At 39.1% G+C, this 21,190-nt stretch overlaps 1 protein-coding gene across 1 annotated transcript in view; it reads left to right on the forward strand.

Moving 5' to 3' along the window:
* Positions 1-4,066: 4,066 nt before the first annotated feature.
* Positions 4,067-21,190, forward strand: part of RUBCN (rubicon autophagy regulator) — a 59,779-nt gene continuing 42,655 nt past the window's right edge. The window contains exon 1 of the mRNA XM_044914350.1: positions 4,067-4,306. Within this exon, the coding sequence (XP_044770285.1) occupies positions 4,242-4,306 (65 nt within the window). The 5' untranslated portion in view covers positions 4,067-4,241. The remainder of the gene's footprint in view (positions 4,307-21,190) is intronic.

Genomic DNA, 21,190 nt, shown 5'->3' on the forward strand with positions numbered 1-21,190 from the left:
TGCCTCTTTTGTCTCCTTTAATCTGATAAAATTTGTCAGCTTTTCTTAGTTTTTTATGATATTTATATTTTTGAAGATTAAAGGCAGTTGTTATATAGACTGTCCTCCAATTTTACTTTGTCTTATTGTTAGCCTGTGATTAAATTTGTGTTATTCACTTTTGTCACAAGTACTATGTAAGTGATGCTGTGTCCTTCTCAGAACTTAACGTTAGGAGGCACATGATGTCATTTTGTCGTATGGGTGATTTTAACTTTGATCACCTGATTAAGGTTATGTCTGCCAGATTTCTCTATTGTAAAGGTACCTCTTTTTCCCATTTCTAATGAGTAAATGATATGTGGGTAGATAGTTTGAGACTGTATAAATATTCTGTCTCAGAACAAATTTCATTAATGGCTTTAGCATCCATTCATGATTCCTGCATGAACCAATTATTACAATGGTGGTTACAAAACAGTGATTTTCTAAGTCTATTATTCCTCTACATTCATTAGTTAACATTCTACTGTGGAAAACAATTTTCCCTCCCCCCTTTCTTTCTTCCCTTTTCTATTTATTTATTATTTGCATACTTACTTATATATGCATGTAAGTTTCCATAGAAATTCAGACTCATCATCCTGTGTTCAAAAATTCTCTCTTGAAAAGCAAAGGGGTAAAGAGTGTAAGGGCTGTGCTTGCCTTTGAAAATACTGTAGATATGTATATATTTCATGGATTAACTCATGTTGATGCTCAAATTGTTTTTACTTGGCCAGTGGCAGCCATTCCTTAGCTTTTAAAATTTGAATATTTTTAAAAATGTTGCTAAGAGTAATTTTAGTGAATATAATAAAAAAACATGTTCATGACTATAATTGATATTTGTTGAATATATTTAAGAAGACTACTTCCTACTTCTTACAGTAAGATAAAACAGAGAGGGAGGCAAACCTTAAGAGATGCTTAACTCTAGGAAACAAACTTGAGGGTTGCTGGAGGGGAGGTGGGTGGGGGATGGGGTAATTGGGTGGTGGGCATTAAGGAGGGCACTTATAATGAGCACTGGGTGTTATATGCAAACGATAAATCACTAAATTCTACCCCTGAAACTAATATACAGTATATATTAACTAAATTGAATTTATATAAAAAATAAAAAACAGACTACTTAAAACAAAATTTTGGCTAATTGGTAAATGTAATGAGCTTTAAAAATCCATTATTTGAATAACTGATTCTTGAGTGAATTTGGCTTTCTGCCATTGGTACTCTAGGACCTATTACTATTTGTATAAAACTAGCATCCTGGTGATCTTGAAAACAAAAACATTGATCAAGATCAAACAAACTTCTTCAGGTTTTTTTACTTTTAAAATATTACCTCAGCAAGCAGTTCTAAGTAAGGCCATTACTTTTATGTGACTTATTGAACCCTCATGCTAGATATTTTTGCATATTTGACAGTTTTTGCAGTTGGGCCTCAGAAGCGCAATACTGGATTAATCACAATCCTTGGTTCATGACATACTCTCATTATTTTCCATGCATGGCCCATTTTCATTTGGTTAGTTAATTATTTTATTTTAATTTTTTGGTTATTTTAAGTAACTAATTATAATTAGTTATGACATCGTAACTCGTTATTTTGAAAACTGTGCACCTACAAACCCACCACTCAAAACAAAAGCTAGAATAGACAATAGCCCTATGACCTAGACCTAGCAATTCCACTTCTAGGTATGTACCCAAGAGAAACCTTTGTTTATAGACAAGAGGGCACATGTAAAAGAATATTAATAGCAGCACTGTTTACAATAGCAAAAACCTGGAAACAACCCAAATGCCTATCACTGAAAGATGGCATGAATAAACTGGTGTATTCACACAATTAACTACTATATAGCAGTCAAAATCAATGAACTACAGTGACATATGATAATGTGAATAAATCTTATCAATGTAACATTAAGTAAAAAAACTAAGGCCTCAAAGAATAAATACAGCTCAATATCCTTTTTATAAAGTTAAAACACAAAAATTTAAAAAATAATTTCTAGGTATATAAAGTAATACAAAGAAACTATAAAAAGGGAAGCAGTATAATCATAAAGCAGGGACTCAGGATATGGCCATCTGGGGTGAGGGAAAGCAGAAGGATGGGACAGGGGGACACAGGGCTAATGTAGGTTATTATCACATTTATTAACTGACTGCTTTAATTATGTGTAAACCCAGACTTGGGTGTAACTTTTCCCAGAACTTTTACTACACAACTCTCTGAGACTTTTTACAATTTTAGTTCTAGAATTTCCTGATAAAGTGGACTTTCATGTAAATATGCTAAGATCATGTGGCATTAACTTGGGATTATACTGTATGACAAAAATGAAGTTCATACATTTGTAGAAATAGAAGCAAAATCCCAGTGATTAACACTGCCCCTTTCTAAAAAAGTATAACCCTTTAGTAGGAAAATACGAGAAAGTTTGAACAAAGAGTATTTTTTATATAATGGAAGTTGGAAATCATAACTTGGATTTAAAAGCTCCTTCATTTTGTATTTATTTATTTATGATCTTATTTATTTATTTGAGAGAGAGACAGCGAGAGAGGACACCATAAGCAGGGGGAGTGGGAGAGGGAGAAGCAGGCTTCCTGTGGAGCAGGGAGCCCAACATGGGGCTCAATCCCAGGACCCTGGGATCATGACCTGGGCCGAAGGCAGCCGCCAAACCACTCAGCCACCCAGGCACCCCTCACTTCACTTTTAATTCACAAAAAAGTTTTCTCAGGTTTGAAAATTCCTGGAAGTTATATATTATTTTTAATAGAGTAACTAGTTTTCCATGGAGCTAACCTAGATATCCCCTTCACAGAGTAGTATTGATTCTATTGCTTTACCATTGCACTAATCCCAACCTCCTTGTTCCCTACTGCCCCAGTTCAGGCCTGAACTTGCAAACTAGTAACCCAAAGGCACATTTAGCCTACAAACTTTTTTTTTTTTTTGGCCTGTGTAATGTTTACAATAAAAAAAATTGTTACCAGTATTTAAAAATGAGAAATTGTACTTAAAAATGCAGACTCCAGCTTCTATTGCAAAATCAGAGTATAAGGCAATTCTAGGTCTATATGCCCATTTGCAACATTCAGTCATAGAAAAGGTGAGACCTTCCTTCTTGGATGAGCTTTCCAGTTCAGAATTTCTGCCATTCTACAACCACCTCACTTCACTCATTGGCATTACCTGCTTGGCCTCTATAGGGATTTTCAGTCTCCTCTCCTATCCATTCTTCCACTCTTACCTCCAACATGGTACATACCCCATTCTCTTTCCACATTGTCAAAAGTAGTTTTCTAAGCAGGTTTGGTCAAATCACTTCTTGATTTGCATATTCTTAACTTGCTCCTAATTGTTCTAAGGAAAAAACCCAAACTCTAGAATGACACTTCATGATCTAGGGTGCCTGCTCAGCAACACCACTCTGTTCCCCACGTCTTTCCAGCTCTTATTACTACTCAGAACCAGTACTTCCCAAACCAGCATGCTTCCTTATGCCCAGGCCAGTTTCCACTTTCTCTTCTCCTGGCTAATTCATACTTATCCTTAAAAACTCTACTCTGACATCAGTTCTCCAGAAAACCTTCCCCAAAAGCCTTTCCCTCCTGCTTTTCCTTTGTGATCTCAAAGCAACCTGTGCTCTTCAGTTTGTGAGCTCTCCATTAAAATACTTGATGTCCTCAAACATCACCGACAGGTGTTAAGCCAGGGTAGGCAGAAGTGCGGTTAACAGTACTTGGATCAAGACCAGCGTCATTACCCAGTCTAGACTTCTGATCCCGTCTGGCCCCAAGTGTGAAGCGTGACAGGAGCTTGCAAGGCTTCGCACCCCTACGTATTCCAGAGACTAACGTTGACGTTCCCCGCCTAGTGTACGCCCGCGAGCACGCAGCCAGGGTCTTCATCCGCCGCGAGCGCGGCCTCGGATTGGACAGGGCAGAGCATGCCGGGAGCGGCCGAGTCTTCGAAGTGCTTGCTGGGAGTTGTAGTTCTTGGAGCCGGAAGTGGGGGTGGCAGGGCTAGAAACCGCAGCTGAGACAGCAATCACCGCGCCTGCTGTCAACCCGGGTGTAGTGCATCACCCAGAGCCCACCCACCGAGGGTGCCTCCTCAGTTCCCTGGGGCTTCGGGAGCCCTGAAGGACGAAGCGGCAGGGAAGCCCCTCTTCAGAGAGGAGGCGACGTCGCAGCCCCGGATGCGTCCAGAGGGCGCGGGAATGGAGCTGGGCGGCTGCGAGGAGCGCTTGCCAGAGGAGAGCAGGTGGGGTGGGAAGGGCCCGGGGAGTCGGGGGCAGATGGATGTACCGAACCACCGGGAGGGTTGGGAGGGCTCGGAGAGCACCGAGAGAAGTGTCGGGCATGATAGACTTTAGGGCGACTGCTTTGGGCGACTTGTTTGGGAAGAAATTGTGAGAGGAGGGACTGGCAGGGCGTGGATAGGACGGACGAGGGAACGGGTTTAATGAGTGTGGGTAGAATATGCTGAGGGCAGGGGGAGCAGGAGAGGAGGTGGCTGTTGAGAGGTGCTTTGGTGAGATTTTACAGGCCGGAGTCTATAGATAGGAGTAGGGCTCAAGGTTGATGGCCCAAGTGAAACTTGGAGGTGACAGCATGTCGGATCAATTTTAGGAAGGTTGGTGTTGTAAGAATTTCTGGGCGCAAAGGTTAGGCATTATGACTGGCCTGGAAAGAAGCTTAGGCGGGGACGAATGTGAGGAAGAAGACGAGAAGGAGGGCCTGTGTATGAAAGTGGACGATTGTAATGGCCCATGGTGTGGGGGAGGGGGCTTGCTAATGAAACTAGAAATTGTGTGCGTGCCTCTGTCAGAGTGGCAGGATCTCTGTCATTTCCTTTTCATCTTCAAGCCCTTCTCTCCTTCCCCACAATGCAATTAAGCAATTTCACATTTATTTATATGCAACTATTGTCATCCAGTTCATACCCTTTAGAAATGGAGGGTTTAGGATTTTAGAAACTGCTTTGACTAAATGGTGACTTAATCTCTGTATAGGTGCTTCACATATTTAGGGTTTGCTTCAGTGAGAAAATATCAGCAGGGGGAAATTAATGAGATATTGTGCCCAGGTGAAGACCTGGCTGTTTTTAAGTTTGACTCTTCTTTTATGTACACTGTTAGCGTGTGGCCTGCTGTACAAAATGTGGACTGACAAGACTGGGTTCGTGCCTGAGATGTGTGAATGATGAGTTCAGTGAAACTGAACATCTTACTTCCCTTTTCCATGTTTCGGTTTCTGCTTATGTATATTTGGCTATTTATTCTTCCTCCAGATGTCTGTGAAATGCTTCATGTGAAAAGTCCCATATAAATCTTAAACAGGTTTTTGTTCATTTTTCTTTTCCTTTACCAGTTCACGTGGGAGAGCCTGGGTTGGAAATTCAAGCTCACATTTCCTCCCCATCTAGTTGGGTTAGTTATTTATTAAATAAACACTTATCACATGCCAGGCACTGCTTAGGAGCCTTACAAGTATTAATTTATTTACTTCTCATGACAACTGTATGAGACAGGTATTATTATTATTATCCCCATTTAATAGATGAGGAAGCTAAGACATGAACAGGATAAATAATTTGCCAAGTTCCTACAGTGAATCCTGGTGGAACTGGGATTCAAGCCCAGGCAATTTGGCTTCAGAGTCTGCACTTTTAATACTTACTCTATGTTGCCTCTCATGCTAATATACTGGGACAAAGAAATGTATAAGATAATGAATTTTATAGCATTCTTTGCCTATCATTCAGGCCAGTAGGACAGCTCCTTTGCAGGTATATTTTTCTATTATTTTTTCCATGCTTGCCTCTTTTTTTTTTTTTTTTAAAGATTTGTTTATTCACCAGAGAGAAGAGAGCGTGCGCGTGAGCAGGGGGAGGGGCAGAGGGAGAGGGAGGGAATCCCAAGCAGATTCCTTGCCGAGTGTGAAGCCCAACACTAGGCTCAATCACAACCCGAGTTGGTCGCTCAACTGACTGAGCCACTCAGGTGCCCCTCTAATGCTTGCCTCTTAACCAAGCAACTCTAGTCAAAATTAAATTTCTGCAGTGGGACTATCCCCACAAGGGCACTGGTATTGTTGCTATAGCCTGCTCTTTGTTGGTGGCTGGTTAACTCAGAATGTGTTGTTTAATGAGGCTTCACGGCACCAAAGGCCTCCTTAGCTCCAAACAGGCAACTGGCATATACATACCTGTGCCTGAGAATTGATGCATTGTGGCTGGGTCATTGCTAACCTAACTTTCTATGGTCAATAAAATACCCAATTCAGAAAAAAATCTTCATGATGAAATGGCATCATTTTTTTAAAAGATTTTATTTACTTATTTGAGAGAGTGAGAGAGAGCATGAGCAGGGAGGAGCAGAGGGAGAGGGACAAGCAAACTGTGCTGAGCACGGAACCCAATGCGGGGCTCAATCCCATGACCCTGATATCATGACCTGAGCTGAAATCAGGAGTCAGATACTTAACTGACTGAACTACCCAGGCATCTGGAGATGGCATCATTTTTATATATAAAGGATAAACTTATCAGTATATTTTCTGAAAGTGGTTGATGTAGTGAAACGTGCATAAGCTCTATAACCAGATAGACCTGCATTTGAATCCTAATTCTACTACTTAATTTGCCGCATCCATCTGAGTGGAAAAAATAATGCCTTCCTGACTGGTAACTTGTGAGGTTTTGATAAGACAATGTGCCTGAAACTCTTCATGGAGTGCCTGGTATGTGCTAAGTGCAAAAAATGTCTACTTGCTGTCTTCTCCCGTTTTCTTGAAATAAGATGGGTATGTGCTTTTCTGGTTGCTGTTCTCAATTGTACAGCTTGTTCTTCCTCCTTCCATGCCTCCTGTGAGTTCAGCACACTGAGGAGGGGGGTGTTAGCCTAGCTTTTCACTTTATCCTTGGAGTGTAGTTATTTCATCGGTTCCCTTAATTTTCATCTAGCTAGTCATCACTCTAGCAAAATGCTATATATACTGCTTAGGCATAATGCTTCTCTTTCTTTAGTTGGGTAGTAAGTGCCAGTTGTTTGGAGGTTGTCTGGTGAAACTACTAAACAATGAAAGGAATGGTTCTTCTAGCATTGCTCTGCCACCCTAGACTGCCTTGGGGTATGCAGTCTGAACTTGGAACCCAGCTATATGCAGTTTTCCTGGTGCAGTGATGCAGATAGAGTCAAAATTCAAGTATTAAAATACTTCTTAGTGTCTCCAAACTGAGCTCAGTCCATTGGTTAAAACCTTTTCATCTTCTGTTCTCTCTCTCAGTTAATAGCATTTTTCACTCAGCAAACCCAGAAGCCTCAAGGTGAAATTTGATACTTTCCTCTTCATTTCCCATATCCAGGCAGTTTCCAGGTCCTATGAATTTTGTTCCTGATTTTTCTCTGGAAGCTTTATTTTTTTCTCCATTTCCAAATATATTTGCTTATATTACTAAAAAATCCAGGGAGTAGTATTGCTTCAGGCATGGCCAATTGTAGGTACTTAACCAAGAATTTGTCCCTATCCATGGGCTCCTCTTCCCTGTGTGTTGACTTCAGTCTCAGGCAGACTTTGCTACAGGATAGCCCTAAGCAATCCTAACCAAAACAAAACAAAACAAAAACAAAACAAAGCAATCCTAATAGGTATAACAAAAGCAAAAATTCGGAGGCTGGCTATTTTTGGATTGACCTGAGTTATGTTCCCCTTCTTATAATGAGGGTATGGGATATGCTGTTCCGTCAGGCCTAAATTACGTGCCCAACCCTGGATCTTGAGGCAAGGGTATACTTTCTTGGAACTTCATGGACCAGAGTAATTGGCAGAGGGGTGATTCCCCTGTGGAAAAGGAGAGTTCTGTTCCCAAAAGAAAGGGACATGAATTCTGGGCACATATAAACAATAAATTCATCGAGGGCCCTTATTATCTCTCATTGTGGACTATCTCAGTAGCCTCCTAACTGACCTTCCAGTCTGAACTTTGGCCCTCATTCCAAACAGCCTCCACATAGCCACCACCTTAAGCAAAGTTACTATAGTATTTTGTGCAGAAATGTTTAGTATTTTCTTACAGAAACATAGAAAATGGTTAAAACTCGTCCCTGACATTTAATCTGTACTTTAATCCCTACGAAGTTCCCGGTTACAAAACCATGGCATTCACTCACTCTTTTTTTTTTTTTTTAAAGATTTTATTTTATTTATTTGACAGAGAGAGAGATAGCGAGAGCAGGAACACAAGCAGGGGGAGTGGGAGAGGGAGAAGCAGGCTTCCTGCCAAACAGGGAGCCCGATGTGGGGCTCGATCCCAGGACCCTGGGATCATGACCTGAGCCGAAGGCAGACGCCCAACGACTGAGCCACCCAGGCGCCCACATTCACTCACTCTTACATGTTCTTCCTCACCACTCTCATTCTTGCTTCTCCACATTCCCTGCAGTCCCTCCTCCTTCGCCTGGAAGGCTATTAGTCATCTTTTAAATAACGCTCCTTTAGAAGGCATCCCTGACCTGCCCTTTTCCATCTCTCTTTGTAGCACTTCTCTCTGCATAGCATAGTTATGTAAGTGTCCATTTCCCCCATTTCATTCTGAATACCTTGAGAGATGGGGACTCTTCCTCTTTAACCACCATAAGCCCAGTGCCTAACATAATCGACATTCAGTGAGTATTTATTCAAGGAATGGAGACCTTAACAGTTTGGTCATGCCTCTTATAGTTGGGCAGGTGCCAGTGGTACTGTTGCCTTTGGAAGGGCCTCTTTTTTCCCTTTCTCCCTATTCATTTTCACTTTTTTACATTTATCTTCATTTTCTATTTTCTTCCTTTTCTTTCTCTTTTTTCTTTGACCAAGGTAGGGGTTGACAGTTTATATAGAACTAGTCGTAAAGCAGGAGGATCAAATAATATTTGAGCAATCCATACTGCTAATCCAGTTGTTAGTACACCTACCCTCATTGCCCATTGCCCCCTCACCCCGCAACATACTCTTGAAGCTTTGTGGCGGGGGAATGCTATTGTCAGAACCCAGGAAAGAGGCCTATCAGCAGACAGCAGGGACCCTAAGCTGAAGCTTTTCCCAGTATCTATCCTCCCCACAGCTGTTCTCCTTTTTTTTTTTTTTTTAAAGATTTATATGCATTTATTTTATAGAGAGAGAGAGAGCACAAGCAGGCTGGGGGAGGGGCAAAGGGAGAAAGAGAATCCTGAAGCAGACGCCACGCTAAGTGCGGAGGCTGACATGGGGCTTGATCCCAGAACCCTGAGATCATGACCTGAGCCAAAAACAGGAGTCAGCTGGTTAACTGACTGCACCACCTTGGCACCCCTGTTCTGTTTTTTATAGCTGCTTTATCACTTCTTTTATTTTTTTTTAAAGATTTTATTTATTTATTTGACAGAGAGAGAGATAGCTAGAGCAGGAACACAAGCAGGGGGAGTGGGAGAGGGAGAGGCAGGCCTCCTGCCGAGCAGGGAGCCCGACGTGGGACTCAATCCCAGGACCCCAAGATCATGACCTGAGCCGAAGGCAGACGCCTAACGACTGAGCCACCCAGGCGCCCTCACTTCTTTTATTAAATGAAGTCTTTTTGTGTGTGTTTTGTAATCTTTCCTCCCTAAATTTTACCAACCTACCTGAGTGGTTATAGACCAGCTCTGTCCAACATAATAGCTACTAGCCACATGTGGCGATTTAAGTTTAAATTAATTAAAATTAGATAAAATTTAAAATTTCAGTTCTTTAGTCACACTAACCAGATTTCAAGTGCTTAATGGCTACTGGGGCTAGTGGCTGCCATAATGGACAGCACACATATAGAACATTTCCAGCATCATAGAAAGTTGAATTGAACAGTGCTGTTATAGATTTAATTCTGAGTTTTTCAGAAACAACTAGGTCATGCTTACATGTTTTTAGTTCCTTTGCATCAGGCTCACTTGAAGTTTAACCCACACTTGATTTGAGAGGAGAGAAGATTATTAAAGAAAATCATAAATTATTAGTAACTAAATAGGGACTTGACAAACTTCTCAAAATTTATGGGGCCATGAAATTCACAGAAATCCTGCTAGATAGTAGGAGTAAAGAGATGATTGATTTTTTTTTTTACTAGAAAATAGCAGAATCCCATAATTTCTGAAAGATTCTAAGACAGTCTCCCTATGAGCTTTCTCACTTGGATGCTTTTGCGAAGAAAGCATTAAGAGCCATAATGTCATTCCCTCTCCACCCCCTTCAATGCCATGACTTTATTTTTGCCTCTTCAAGAGTCCTTTGAGAGTTTTAAATTTTTTAAGTTTTTTTTTTTCCTATTTGTTCTACTTTTGTTATTTGCTCATTGTCTTAATTGCTTTCTGGCCAGAGAATATGCTTGTACTTCTTCTGATTTGGAGGACTTTGGAGACTTTTTTTATTGTGTGTACCTTAGTACAAGGCTAGTTTTTGTGAATGTCCTATGCTTAAAAAAAAGTGTTCTTCAGGATGTAGCTTTCTAGATTTAAAGAACAACTTATTATATATAATATTATTCAGCTCTTCTAATCACTCTTTCACTTTTGGTTTTCATGATCTGAAAATTAATCTCCCGTTACCTTTGATTTTTCTTTTTTATTTTCATTTTTCATTTTTTTAAGATTTTAAGTAATCTCTATATCCAAGGTGGGACTTGAACCCACAACCCTGAGATCAAGAATCTCATGCTCCACCGACTGAGCCAGCCAGGTGTCCCTCAATTTTCTTTTTATATTTTCTGCAGTTTTTGTTTCATGTGTATGTTTTGTTTTATATATATATATATATTTTATATATATATATATAAAAACATATATTATGTAAATATATGTATATAGTATATATATCTAAGATTTATTTATTTTAGAGAGAGAGAGAGTGTGTGAGTGCACAGGATTGGGAGGGGCAGAGGGGGAGAGAGAGAGAGAATCTCAAGTCGACTCCTTGCTGAGCGTAGAACCCAGCTTGGGGCTGGATATCATGACCCTGAGATCATGACCTGAGTCGAAATCAAGAGTCAGCCGCTTTACTGACTGAGCCACCCAGGACTTGTTTTATATATTTTGAGGCCATGTTATTAGATACATAAAATTAGTGAGAGCTACATCCTCATTTTGGCTTCTTTGTCTTTTTAAATGATTCTTGCCTTGAATGCAACCTTGATGTAATATCATAATTTCTGCTTACCTTTTTGCTTGATTGACTGTTTTATTATTTTTTATTTCTTAAAGATTTTATTTATTTATTTGAGAGAGAGAGAGAGAGAGAGAGAAACAGCATGAGAGGGGAGAGGGTCAGAGGGAGAGGCAGGCTCCCTGATGAGCTGGGAGCCAGATGCGGGACTCGATCCCAGGACTCTGGGATCATGACCTGAGCTGAAGGCAGTTGCTTAACCAACTGAGCCACCCAGGCACCCTGGCTGTTTTGTTTTAAATAATTGAGTTTATTTCATTGACTTTTATTTTTATTTCATATCTGTTTTATCTTAATTCTGTCATCTTTTAAAAATGATTTTTTATAATGTTCTTTTGCTTTTTCTTTGCCTTGGCAATATTTAAGATAATCTAGTTTTAGTTGTAATGATGATTAGCTTTTACTTTAAAATAGTATCCCTAAAACTGGAGGCAACTGAAGCATTGTCTTTCCTCCTGTGCCTTTGCTCTTGAAGGGATGGTGTGTGCCTCCTTTACCTTGCTTGTAAAGCATTCTGCTACCCAGACAACATAAGATGTGACTGTCAGATAGTGAGATTGGCTTTCTTCAGTGACTCAGGAAATTAACCTTATTGTTTTGCAATAAAACCTTCTATGTTTCTACCATCCCATTAAGTAAGCAGATTTGAGTCTCTGTTGTATACAAGGTATCTCCAAATCTGAGGAAGTCTTCCTAGCTTTCCTGCTAGAGTATCCATGATCAGGCCTTGGAATCTGTGCTTACTAAGAGGCAATTTGACCCTGGTTTAAAATCAGTTAAGATGGGGCACCTGGGTGGCTCAGTCGTTAAGCATCTGCCTTCAGCTCAGGTCATGATCCCAGGGTCCTGGGATCGAGCCCCGTATCGGGCTCCCTGCTGGGCGGGAAGTCTGCTTCTCCCTTTCCCACTCCCCCTGCTTGTGTTCCTGCTCTCGCTATCTCTCTCTGTGTCAAATAAATAAATAAAATCTTAAAAAAAAATAAAATCAGTTGAGATATTCTTTAGATGCAGAGCACAGTGACAAGTCTTAATTTGTGTTGCAGACTGTCCAATCCTAGATAGTTTTTGGCAGATTTTTCTCTGAGGCGGAATGGGTAAGAAGGCTTTACTCAGGTACCCCTTATGATGTAGTTGGAGTTATTATATTTGTGCAATGGAAATTCAAAGAGGGAAAAGGACAGAGAAAAGAGAAGGAATGTCATTATCTACCCTTTGATGGTGCTTTCTATAGATTATCAATTACACTGAGAGAACTGAAGCTTAAAGAATTTAAATGGCTTACCCAAGGATGCATAGCTAGTTTGTGGAGAGCTAGGATTCAAATTCAGGTTGGCCTGATTATGAACCTTGTTCTCTTTCTGCTGCATGACATTTTCTCTCTCCTTATCACAGCACATAAGAAATAGAAAAGACACAGTCTCTGTCCTTAAGGAAACAAACCACATAAAATACAATAATAAATAGCAATTTTTTTAAAGGATCATCAGGAGGAATGGTATATTGACAGCACATATTATGGGGTTTCTAACAAAGGAGTTTTAGCTGGTCAGATTATTTAGAACTTCTTAGGAGAACGTTGAACTACAGCTGAACCTGAATCCCTGAATGAGACAAGAAGCGTTCTAAGTGGAAATGTCTGCATAAATAAAACCATGGAAGTAGGTATGAGGTTGTCATGTTTATAATAGAGTGTGGTAGGGAGAGAGACTATTTTCTTTTTTTTTTTTTTCTAAAGATTTTATTTATTTATATGACAGAGAGAGACATAGCGAGAGAGGGAACACAAGCAGGGGGAATGGGAGAGGGAGAAGCAGGCTTCCCGCCGAGCAGGGAGCCCGATGCGGGCCTCGATCCCAGGACCCTGGGATCAGGACCTGAGCCAAAGGCAGCCACTCAATGACTGAGCCACCCAGGTGCCCCGGAAGAGAGACTATTTTCAAATTGCGGAGTACTGAGCGGGAAAGTTGGTATTTAGATTGGGGCTACATGATGGTGACTTTTTGAACTCCATACCAAGGAGTTTGTACATCATCAGTGGTTAGGTTTCTGACATAAGGGATTTTCCTTTTGGTAAATCTGCTCATTGCTGAAATTCAGTAAATTTGATATCATTCAAATGTAGTATGATTGGTGAGGCATTTGTTGAATAGATTTGAAGTTACAGGCATGCCTAGGAGTACTACTTATTCGCCCCCAGAGATTAAGATTCTGCTGTCAGCCATTAAAGAGATGGGACTAGGGCGCCTGGGTGGCTCAGTTGGTTAAGCGACTGCCTTCGGCTCAGGTCATGATCCTGGAGTCCCAGGATCGAGTCCCGCATCGGGCTCCCTGCTCGGCAGGGAGCCTGCTTCTCCCTCTGACCCTCCCCCCTCTCATGTGCTCTCTCTCTCTCATTCTCTCTGTCTGAAATAAATAAATAAAATCTTAAAAAAAAAAAAAAAAAAAGAGATGGGACTAGCCAATGGTTAGGTTCTCCTAGGTGCCCCGGAGCTGAGAGACTATAGTAAAGTCAAGCATGTTTTTCCTATAAGCATTATTTACTTAAAAACATCATAAATATTTAACTGCATACTTTATTAGTTAAATACTATATAATTAAAACCAGAAAATATGGAGCCAGATAAGAAGAAAATTAAACAAATTAAATGTGGTAATCTCTTGTTACTTAAATGTTACCAATAATTATTTCACTTAACTATGTTTTCCTCCACTTTAAAGAAGGAACCTATCACTTCTTTTCAGGGAGTGCTTTTTGGTATTAAAAGTCCCAGGTGTTTACGTGACCACAATCTTTCAGCATAAGATGCCCTTGACACTTTGGGATTTAAAAAATTCTTGATGGTACTTTCCAGCCTCTTGTTTGCTAACTTTGTTCAGATTCTTGATCTTTCATTAATTGCTAGAACTGTTTAGGAAGGGCTAAACAGGGATGCCTGGGTCGCTCAGTCGGTTGAGCATCTGCCTTCAGCTCAGGTCATGATCCCAGGGTCCTGGGATCGAGTCCTGTATCAGGCTCCATGCTTGGCGGGGAGCCTGCTTCTCCCTTTGCCTGCCACTCTGCCTGCTTGTGTGTGCCCTCTCTCTCTCTGACAAATAAATAAATAAAATCTTTAAAAATAAAAAAAAACTTGAAAAAAGGAAGGGCTAAATAGTTTCTCTCCTCTATATTTCCCTCACAGAACCAGAGGTAACCATTATTACATATCTCCATTTCTCTCAGTATTTTTATGTTGAGATCATAAATACAATTTTATATTCTGCCTTTTGTACTTTAATATATCATTAACCTTGGAAACTTTTCCTAATCAAAGATTTTAATGGTTTCATGATATTCCATCATTTAGGTATCACATACCTTCACATTTCAGAGATCAAATCATAATCTGACTTGGGACAACCTGACTTCAGTCTTGATTTCAGGTAGATACCACAGTTCATTGCAGATAAATGGCACACTGTGGAGGGGGTATGCCAATGAGTTGAAGCTATTTCCTTGTCCTTCCTAAAAAGGGCACTGGCGATCCAAGATACGCTAATATGTGTTTCTTGGATTGACTCTCACTTTATAATTGCTTATTATGTATTTATTATTTGTCATATATTTCACTTATTTTTAGTGATTATGTGTTAGTTATATGGCATAGCACCTTTTATTTTATTTATTTTTTATGTTTTTATTTAAATTCCAGTTACATAGTGTAATATTAGTTTCAGGTGTACAATATAGTGATTAGACACTTCCATATATCACCTGGGGCATAGCACTGTTTTAAAAAAATAGTATTTGTGTAGCACCTGGGTGGCTCGGTTGGTTAAGCGTCCAACTCTTGATTTTGGCTCAGGTCATGATCTTAGGGTCATGACATCCAGCCCCACACCAACTCTACGCTGGGTGTAGAGCCTGCTTAGGATTCTCTCTCCCTCTCCCTCTGTATCTACCCTCCCCTTGCATGTGCATGCACTCTCTTTCTCTCTCTGAAATAAAAAATACATAAATAACGTTTGCTTGTAACTTTTCTGTTTTCACCTTGATTATCACTTTTTTTTTTTAAATTCTAGTGTAGTTAACATACAGTGTTATATTAGTTCCAGGAATACAATATAGTGATTGAACAATTCTATATGTTACTCAGTGCTCATCATGATAAGTGCATTCTTAATCCCCTTCACCTATTTCACCCATTCCCTCCACTCACCTCCCCTCTGGTAACCATTAGTTTGTTCTCAGTTAAGAGTCTGTTTTTTGATTTGTCTCTTTTTGTCGTTGTTTGTTTTGTTTCTCAGATTCCACATACGAGTGAAATCATATGGTATTTGTCTTTCTCTGCCTGACTTATTTCACTTAGTGTTATACTCTCTAGATCCATCCATGTTATCACAAATGGCAAGATTTTATTTTTTTGTATGGCTAAGTAATATTCCATTGTGTGTGTATATAACCACATCTTCTTTATCCATTCATCTGTCAATGGACACTTGGGCTGCTTCCATAATTTGGCTATTGTAGATAATGCTGCAATAAACATAGGGTTGCATATATCTTTTCAAATTAGTGTTTTCATATTACCCAAAGAATATGGGTAGTGGAATTACTGGATCATATGGTAATTCTATTTTTAATTTTTTGAGGAACCTCCATACTGTTTTCCACAGTGGCTGCACTACTTTTCGTTCCTACCAACAGTGCAAGAGGGTTCCTTTTTCTTCCACACCTTCACCAACACTTGTTGTTTCTTGTATTTTTGATTTTAGCCATTCTGACAGGTGTAGAATAGTATCTCATTGGGGTTTTGATTTGCATTTCCCTCATGATGAGTCATGTTGACCATCTTTTCATGTGTCTGTTGGCCGTCTGTATGTCTTCTTTGGAGAAATGTTCATGTCTTGTGCCCATTTTTTATTTGGATCATTTATTTTTTTGATGTTGAATTTTGTAAGTTCTTTATATATTTTGGATACTAACCCTTTATCAGATATGTCATTTGTGAATATTGTCTCCCATTCTATAGATTGTCTTTTAGTTCTGTTGATGGTTTCCTTTGCTGTGCAGAAGCTTTTTATTTTGATGTAGTCCCAATAGTTTATTTTTGCTTTTGTTTCCCTTGCCTCAGGATACATATTTAGAAAAAATATTGCTACAGCTGATGTCAGAGAATTACTGCCTGTGCTCTCTTCTAGGATTTTTATGGTTTCAGGTCTCACATTTAGGTCCTTAATCCATTCTGAGTTTATTTTGTGTGTATGTAAAGTGGTCTAGTTTCATTCTTTTTCATGTAGCTGTCCAGTTTTCACAACACCATTGTTTGAAGAGACTTTTTCCAATTACATCTTCTTGCCTCCTTTGTCAAAGATTAATTGACCATATAATCGTGGGTTTATTTCTGGGCTATTATTCTGTTTTTGTGCCTGTACCATATTGTTTTGATTACTACAGCTTTGTAGTATATCTTGAAATCTGGGATTGTGGTACTTCCAGTTTTGTTCTTCTTTTTCAAGATTGCTTTGGCTATTTGGGGTCTTTTGTGTTTCCATGCAATTTTTAGGATTATTTGTTTTAGTTCTGTGAAGAATGCTGTTTATACTTTGCTAGGGATTGCATTAAATTTGTAGATGCTCTGGGAAGTATGGACATTTTAACAGTAGTTGTTCTTCCAATCCATGAGCATGGAATGTCTTTCCATTTGTTTGTGTTGTCTTCAATTTCTTTCATCAATGTTTTATAGTTTTCAGAATACACGTCTTTCACCTACTTGGTTAAGTTTATTCCTACGTATTTTATTATTTTGTTGTAATTATAAATAGGATTGTTTTCTTAATTTCTCTTCCTGCTACTTCATTATTAGTGTATAGAAATGCAATGAATTTCTGTATATTGATTTTGTATCCTGTGATCTTACTGAATTCATTTATCACTTCTAATAGTATTTTGGTGGAATCTTTAAGGGTTTTCTATAAATAGTATCATGTCATCTGCAAATAAAGAACCAATTTGGATGCATTTTATTTCTTTTTGTTGTCTGATTGCTGTGGCCAGGACTTGTAGTACTATGAATAGAAGCAATGAGAGTGGACATCTTGTCTTGTTCCTGATCTTAGGGGAAAAACTGTACACTAAGTATGATGTTCATTGTGGGTTTTTCATATATGACCTTTATTATGTTGAGGTATGTTCCCTCTAAACCTACTTTGTTGAGGGTTTTTATAATGAATGGGTGTTGTACTTTGTCAAATGCTTTTTCTGCGTCTATTGAAATGATCATGTAGTTTTTTAATTCTTTCTCTTGTTGATGTGGTGTATCACACTGATTGATTTGTGAATATTGAACCCCCTTGTATCCCAGAAATAAATCTCACTTGATCATAGTGAATGATTATTGTAATATATCATTGCTCTTGGTCTGCTAATATTTTGTTAAGGATTTTTGTATCCATGCTCATCAGAGATATTGGCCTGTAGTTCTCTCTTTTTTTTGTAGTGTATCTGGTTTTAGTATCAGGGTAATGCTGGCCCCTTGAGTGTTAACTTCTGATTGTGACTTGGCAAGCTTAAGACTGAGCTGGCATTTAGGAAAACGTTTTCCTTGAATAAACTTATTTGAGTTGCTTAAGCAATTTCTGTTTCTCTTTAAAGGACAAATGAAGTCAAAATCCTCCCAAAAGAAAATACGTAGGACTTTATTCTGGGGTTGTTGATGAAAGTGATTCAGCTAGTGATGGATTATGCTGTCACTTGCCACTCAGGCCTGGTTCTTCCTTGGCACAGGGTGAGATGCTTAGAAAGACTTGAATGAAAGAATATTTATGGTGATTAAGGGAGAGCACTCAGTGTACTTGCAGAAGTGGCTCTGCAAAGGACTACTTTGAACCTAATATACTTCAAAGACCTTACCTTTGCCCAGATAAAGGTTACATATGAATCCAAGATGATACTATTCAAATAATTATTACCAAACAGGTTTAACCCAAGAAAGAATGACCTTCCTTGCTGAAAATGTGGTTCAAGAACGCAGGGGCATATTTGATTTCTCATGGTGATCTGTTTACTTGCATCTAAGATTCAGGTATGAATAGATTAATCCAACCACTGTGTATGGGCTTCAGTTGAATTTAGCATTTCAACTCTCTGAAAGTGGTAACTGTATCATTAGCGTAAAGGATCCTCAAAAGGTAAAGACAATAAATAGACTAGCTATGTAAATCAAAAATTTTAAAAGCTTACTTTTCTTTAAGCATATACCAAATATAAATGATTTGGTATGTCTTAGAATAAGAGCCACATTCTTTTGTAGCTTTGGTGTCTTAGGGACACTATAGTGTGGGGAAGGAAAGTTCCTTAACTTTGTCTAGAAGTTGGTAGTAGATCTGAATGCTCAGGTTTCTAGGATTTCAGTACTCTTTATATAATTTTGGAATCACAGCCTAGTAGGATGATGGGGCACTTGGTGTCTGCTTCAGAATTTATCATGATGTTCTTTGACAGTTAAGCTTGTAAGATCAAGAATAAATCAGAAATATTGCTCAGCCATCAAAAAGAATGAAATCTTGCCATTTGCAATGACATGACTAGAACTAGAGGATATTATGCTAAGCAAAATAAGTCAGAGAAAGACAAATACCTTATGATTTCACTCATATGTGGAATTTAAGAAACAAAACAGAGGATCATCGGGAAGGGAAGGAAAAATAAAATAAGATGAAAACAGAGAGGGAGGCAAACCATAAGAGATGCTGAACTCTAGGAAACAAACTGAGGGTGGCTGGAGGGGAGGGGGTTGGGGAATCAGGTAATTGGGTGATGTAATGAGCACTGGGTGTTATAGGCAACTGATGAATCACTAAATTCTGCCCTGAAACTAAGAATACAGTATATGTTAACTAAATTGAGTTTAAATAAAAAATTTTTTAAAAAGAATAAATCAGAACATAGATATGCAAAGTTACTTTAGTAAGCAAACTGCTCTCAGGCCTGCAAGACTTGATTGTAACCTGTTGGAATGTAAAAACTGTGTCAGTCTGAACAGGCCAGATTAACCCTAAGGAAGCATAGGAGATGGAGAATCACTGAAGCAAAAGTTGGTGGTCAATTGGCCTCTGTGATGGCAGTTTCTCACAATATAACAATAAATGGCATTTTAATGGCCATCTAAGTCCTGTGTGCATCTTAATTATCTTGAGATATCTCTAAGGACTGGTATGGAAATAGAATAGGGCAGTGGCCAACAAGTACATGGAGAGGTGCTCAGCATCATTAATCATCAGGGAAATACAAATCAAAACTGCAATGAGTTATCACCTCACACCTGTTAGAAGGGCTGTCATCAAAAAGAAGAGCGATAACAAGTGTTGATGAAAATGTAGAGAAAAGGGAACCCTTGTGCACTTTTGTTGGGAATACAGTGGTGCAGCCATTGTAGAAAACAGTATGGAGATTCCTCAAAAATTAAAAATAGAAATACATATGATCCAGCAATTTTACTTCTGGGTATATATTGAAAGGAAACAAAAACAGGATGCTGAAGAGATATCTGTACCCCGGTGTTCACTGCAGCATTATTTATAATAGCCAAGGCATAGAAACAACCTCAGTATCCATTGATAGATGAATGGATAAAGAAAATGTGATACACACACACACATGCACACACACAGAGGAATATTATTCAGCCCTAAAAAGGGAATCCTGCCATTTGTGACGACATGGATAGACCTTGAGGGCATTATATTAAGTGAAATAAGTCAGTCAGAGAAAGACAAATACTGTATGCTCTCACTTATGTGTGGAGTCTAAAAAAGTCAAACTCATAGAAACAGAGAACAGATTCATTGGTGGTTGCTAGAGGTGGGGGTGTGGGGAATGAGGGAAATGGATGAAGGTGGTCCAAAGGTACAAACTTCCAGTAATAAGATAAATATTGGGGATGTAATGTATGGCACGGGTGACTATATTTAACAATACTGTATTGTATATTTGTTTTTTTATTAACATATAATGTATTATTTGTTTCAGGGGTACAGGTCTGTGATTCATCAGTCTTAAACAATTCACAGTGCTCACCACAGAACATACCCTCCCCATTGTCCATCACGCAGTTACCCTATCCCTCCTAACCCCCTCCACTCCAGCAACTCTCAGTTTGTTTCCTGAGATTAAGAGTCTCTTATGGTTTGTCTCTCTCTCTGGTTTCATCTTGTTTCATTTTTCCCTCCCTTCCCCTATGATCCTCTGTCTTGTTTCTCAAATTCCTCATATCAGTGAGACCCTTCTCTGATTGATGTATTTCGCTTAGCATAATATCCTCTAGTTCTAGCCACGTTGTTGCAAATGGCAAGATTTCATGTTTTTGAAGGCTGCATAATATTCCATTGTATACCACATCTTCTTTATCCATTCATCTGTTGATGGACTTCTAGGATCTTTCCATAGTTGGCTATTGTGGACATTGCTACTATAAACATTGGGGTGCATGTACCCCTTCGGACATTTGTATCTTTGGGGTAAATACCCAGTATTGCAATTGCTGGGTCGTATGGTAGCTCTATTTTCAACTTTTTGAGGAACCTGCATACTGTTTTCCAGAGTGGCTGCACCAGCTTGCATTCCCACCAACAGTGTAGGAGGGTCCCCCTTTCTCTGCATCCTCGCCAATATCTGTCATTTCCTGACTTGTTAATTTTAGCCATTCTGACTGGTGTGAGGTGGTACCTCATTGTGGTTTTGATTTGTATTTCCCTGATGCCGAGTGATGCTGAGCACTTTTTCATGTGTCTGTTGGCCATTTGGATGTCTTATTTGCAGAAATGTCTGTTCATGTCTTCTGCCCATTTCTTGATTGGATTATTTATTCTTTGGGTGTTGAGTTTGATAAGTTCTTTATAGATTTTGGATACTAGCCCTTTATCTGCTATGTCATTTGCAAATATCTTCTCCCATTCTGTT

This window comes from Neomonachus schauinslandi, chromosome 1, assembly GCF_002201575.2.
Source record: "Neomonachus schauinslandi chromosome 1, ASM220157v2, whole genome shotgun sequence".
In the NCBI taxonomy this organism is placed as follows: Eukaryota; Metazoa; Chordata; class Mammalia; order Carnivora; family Phocidae; genus Neomonachus; species Neomonachus schauinslandi.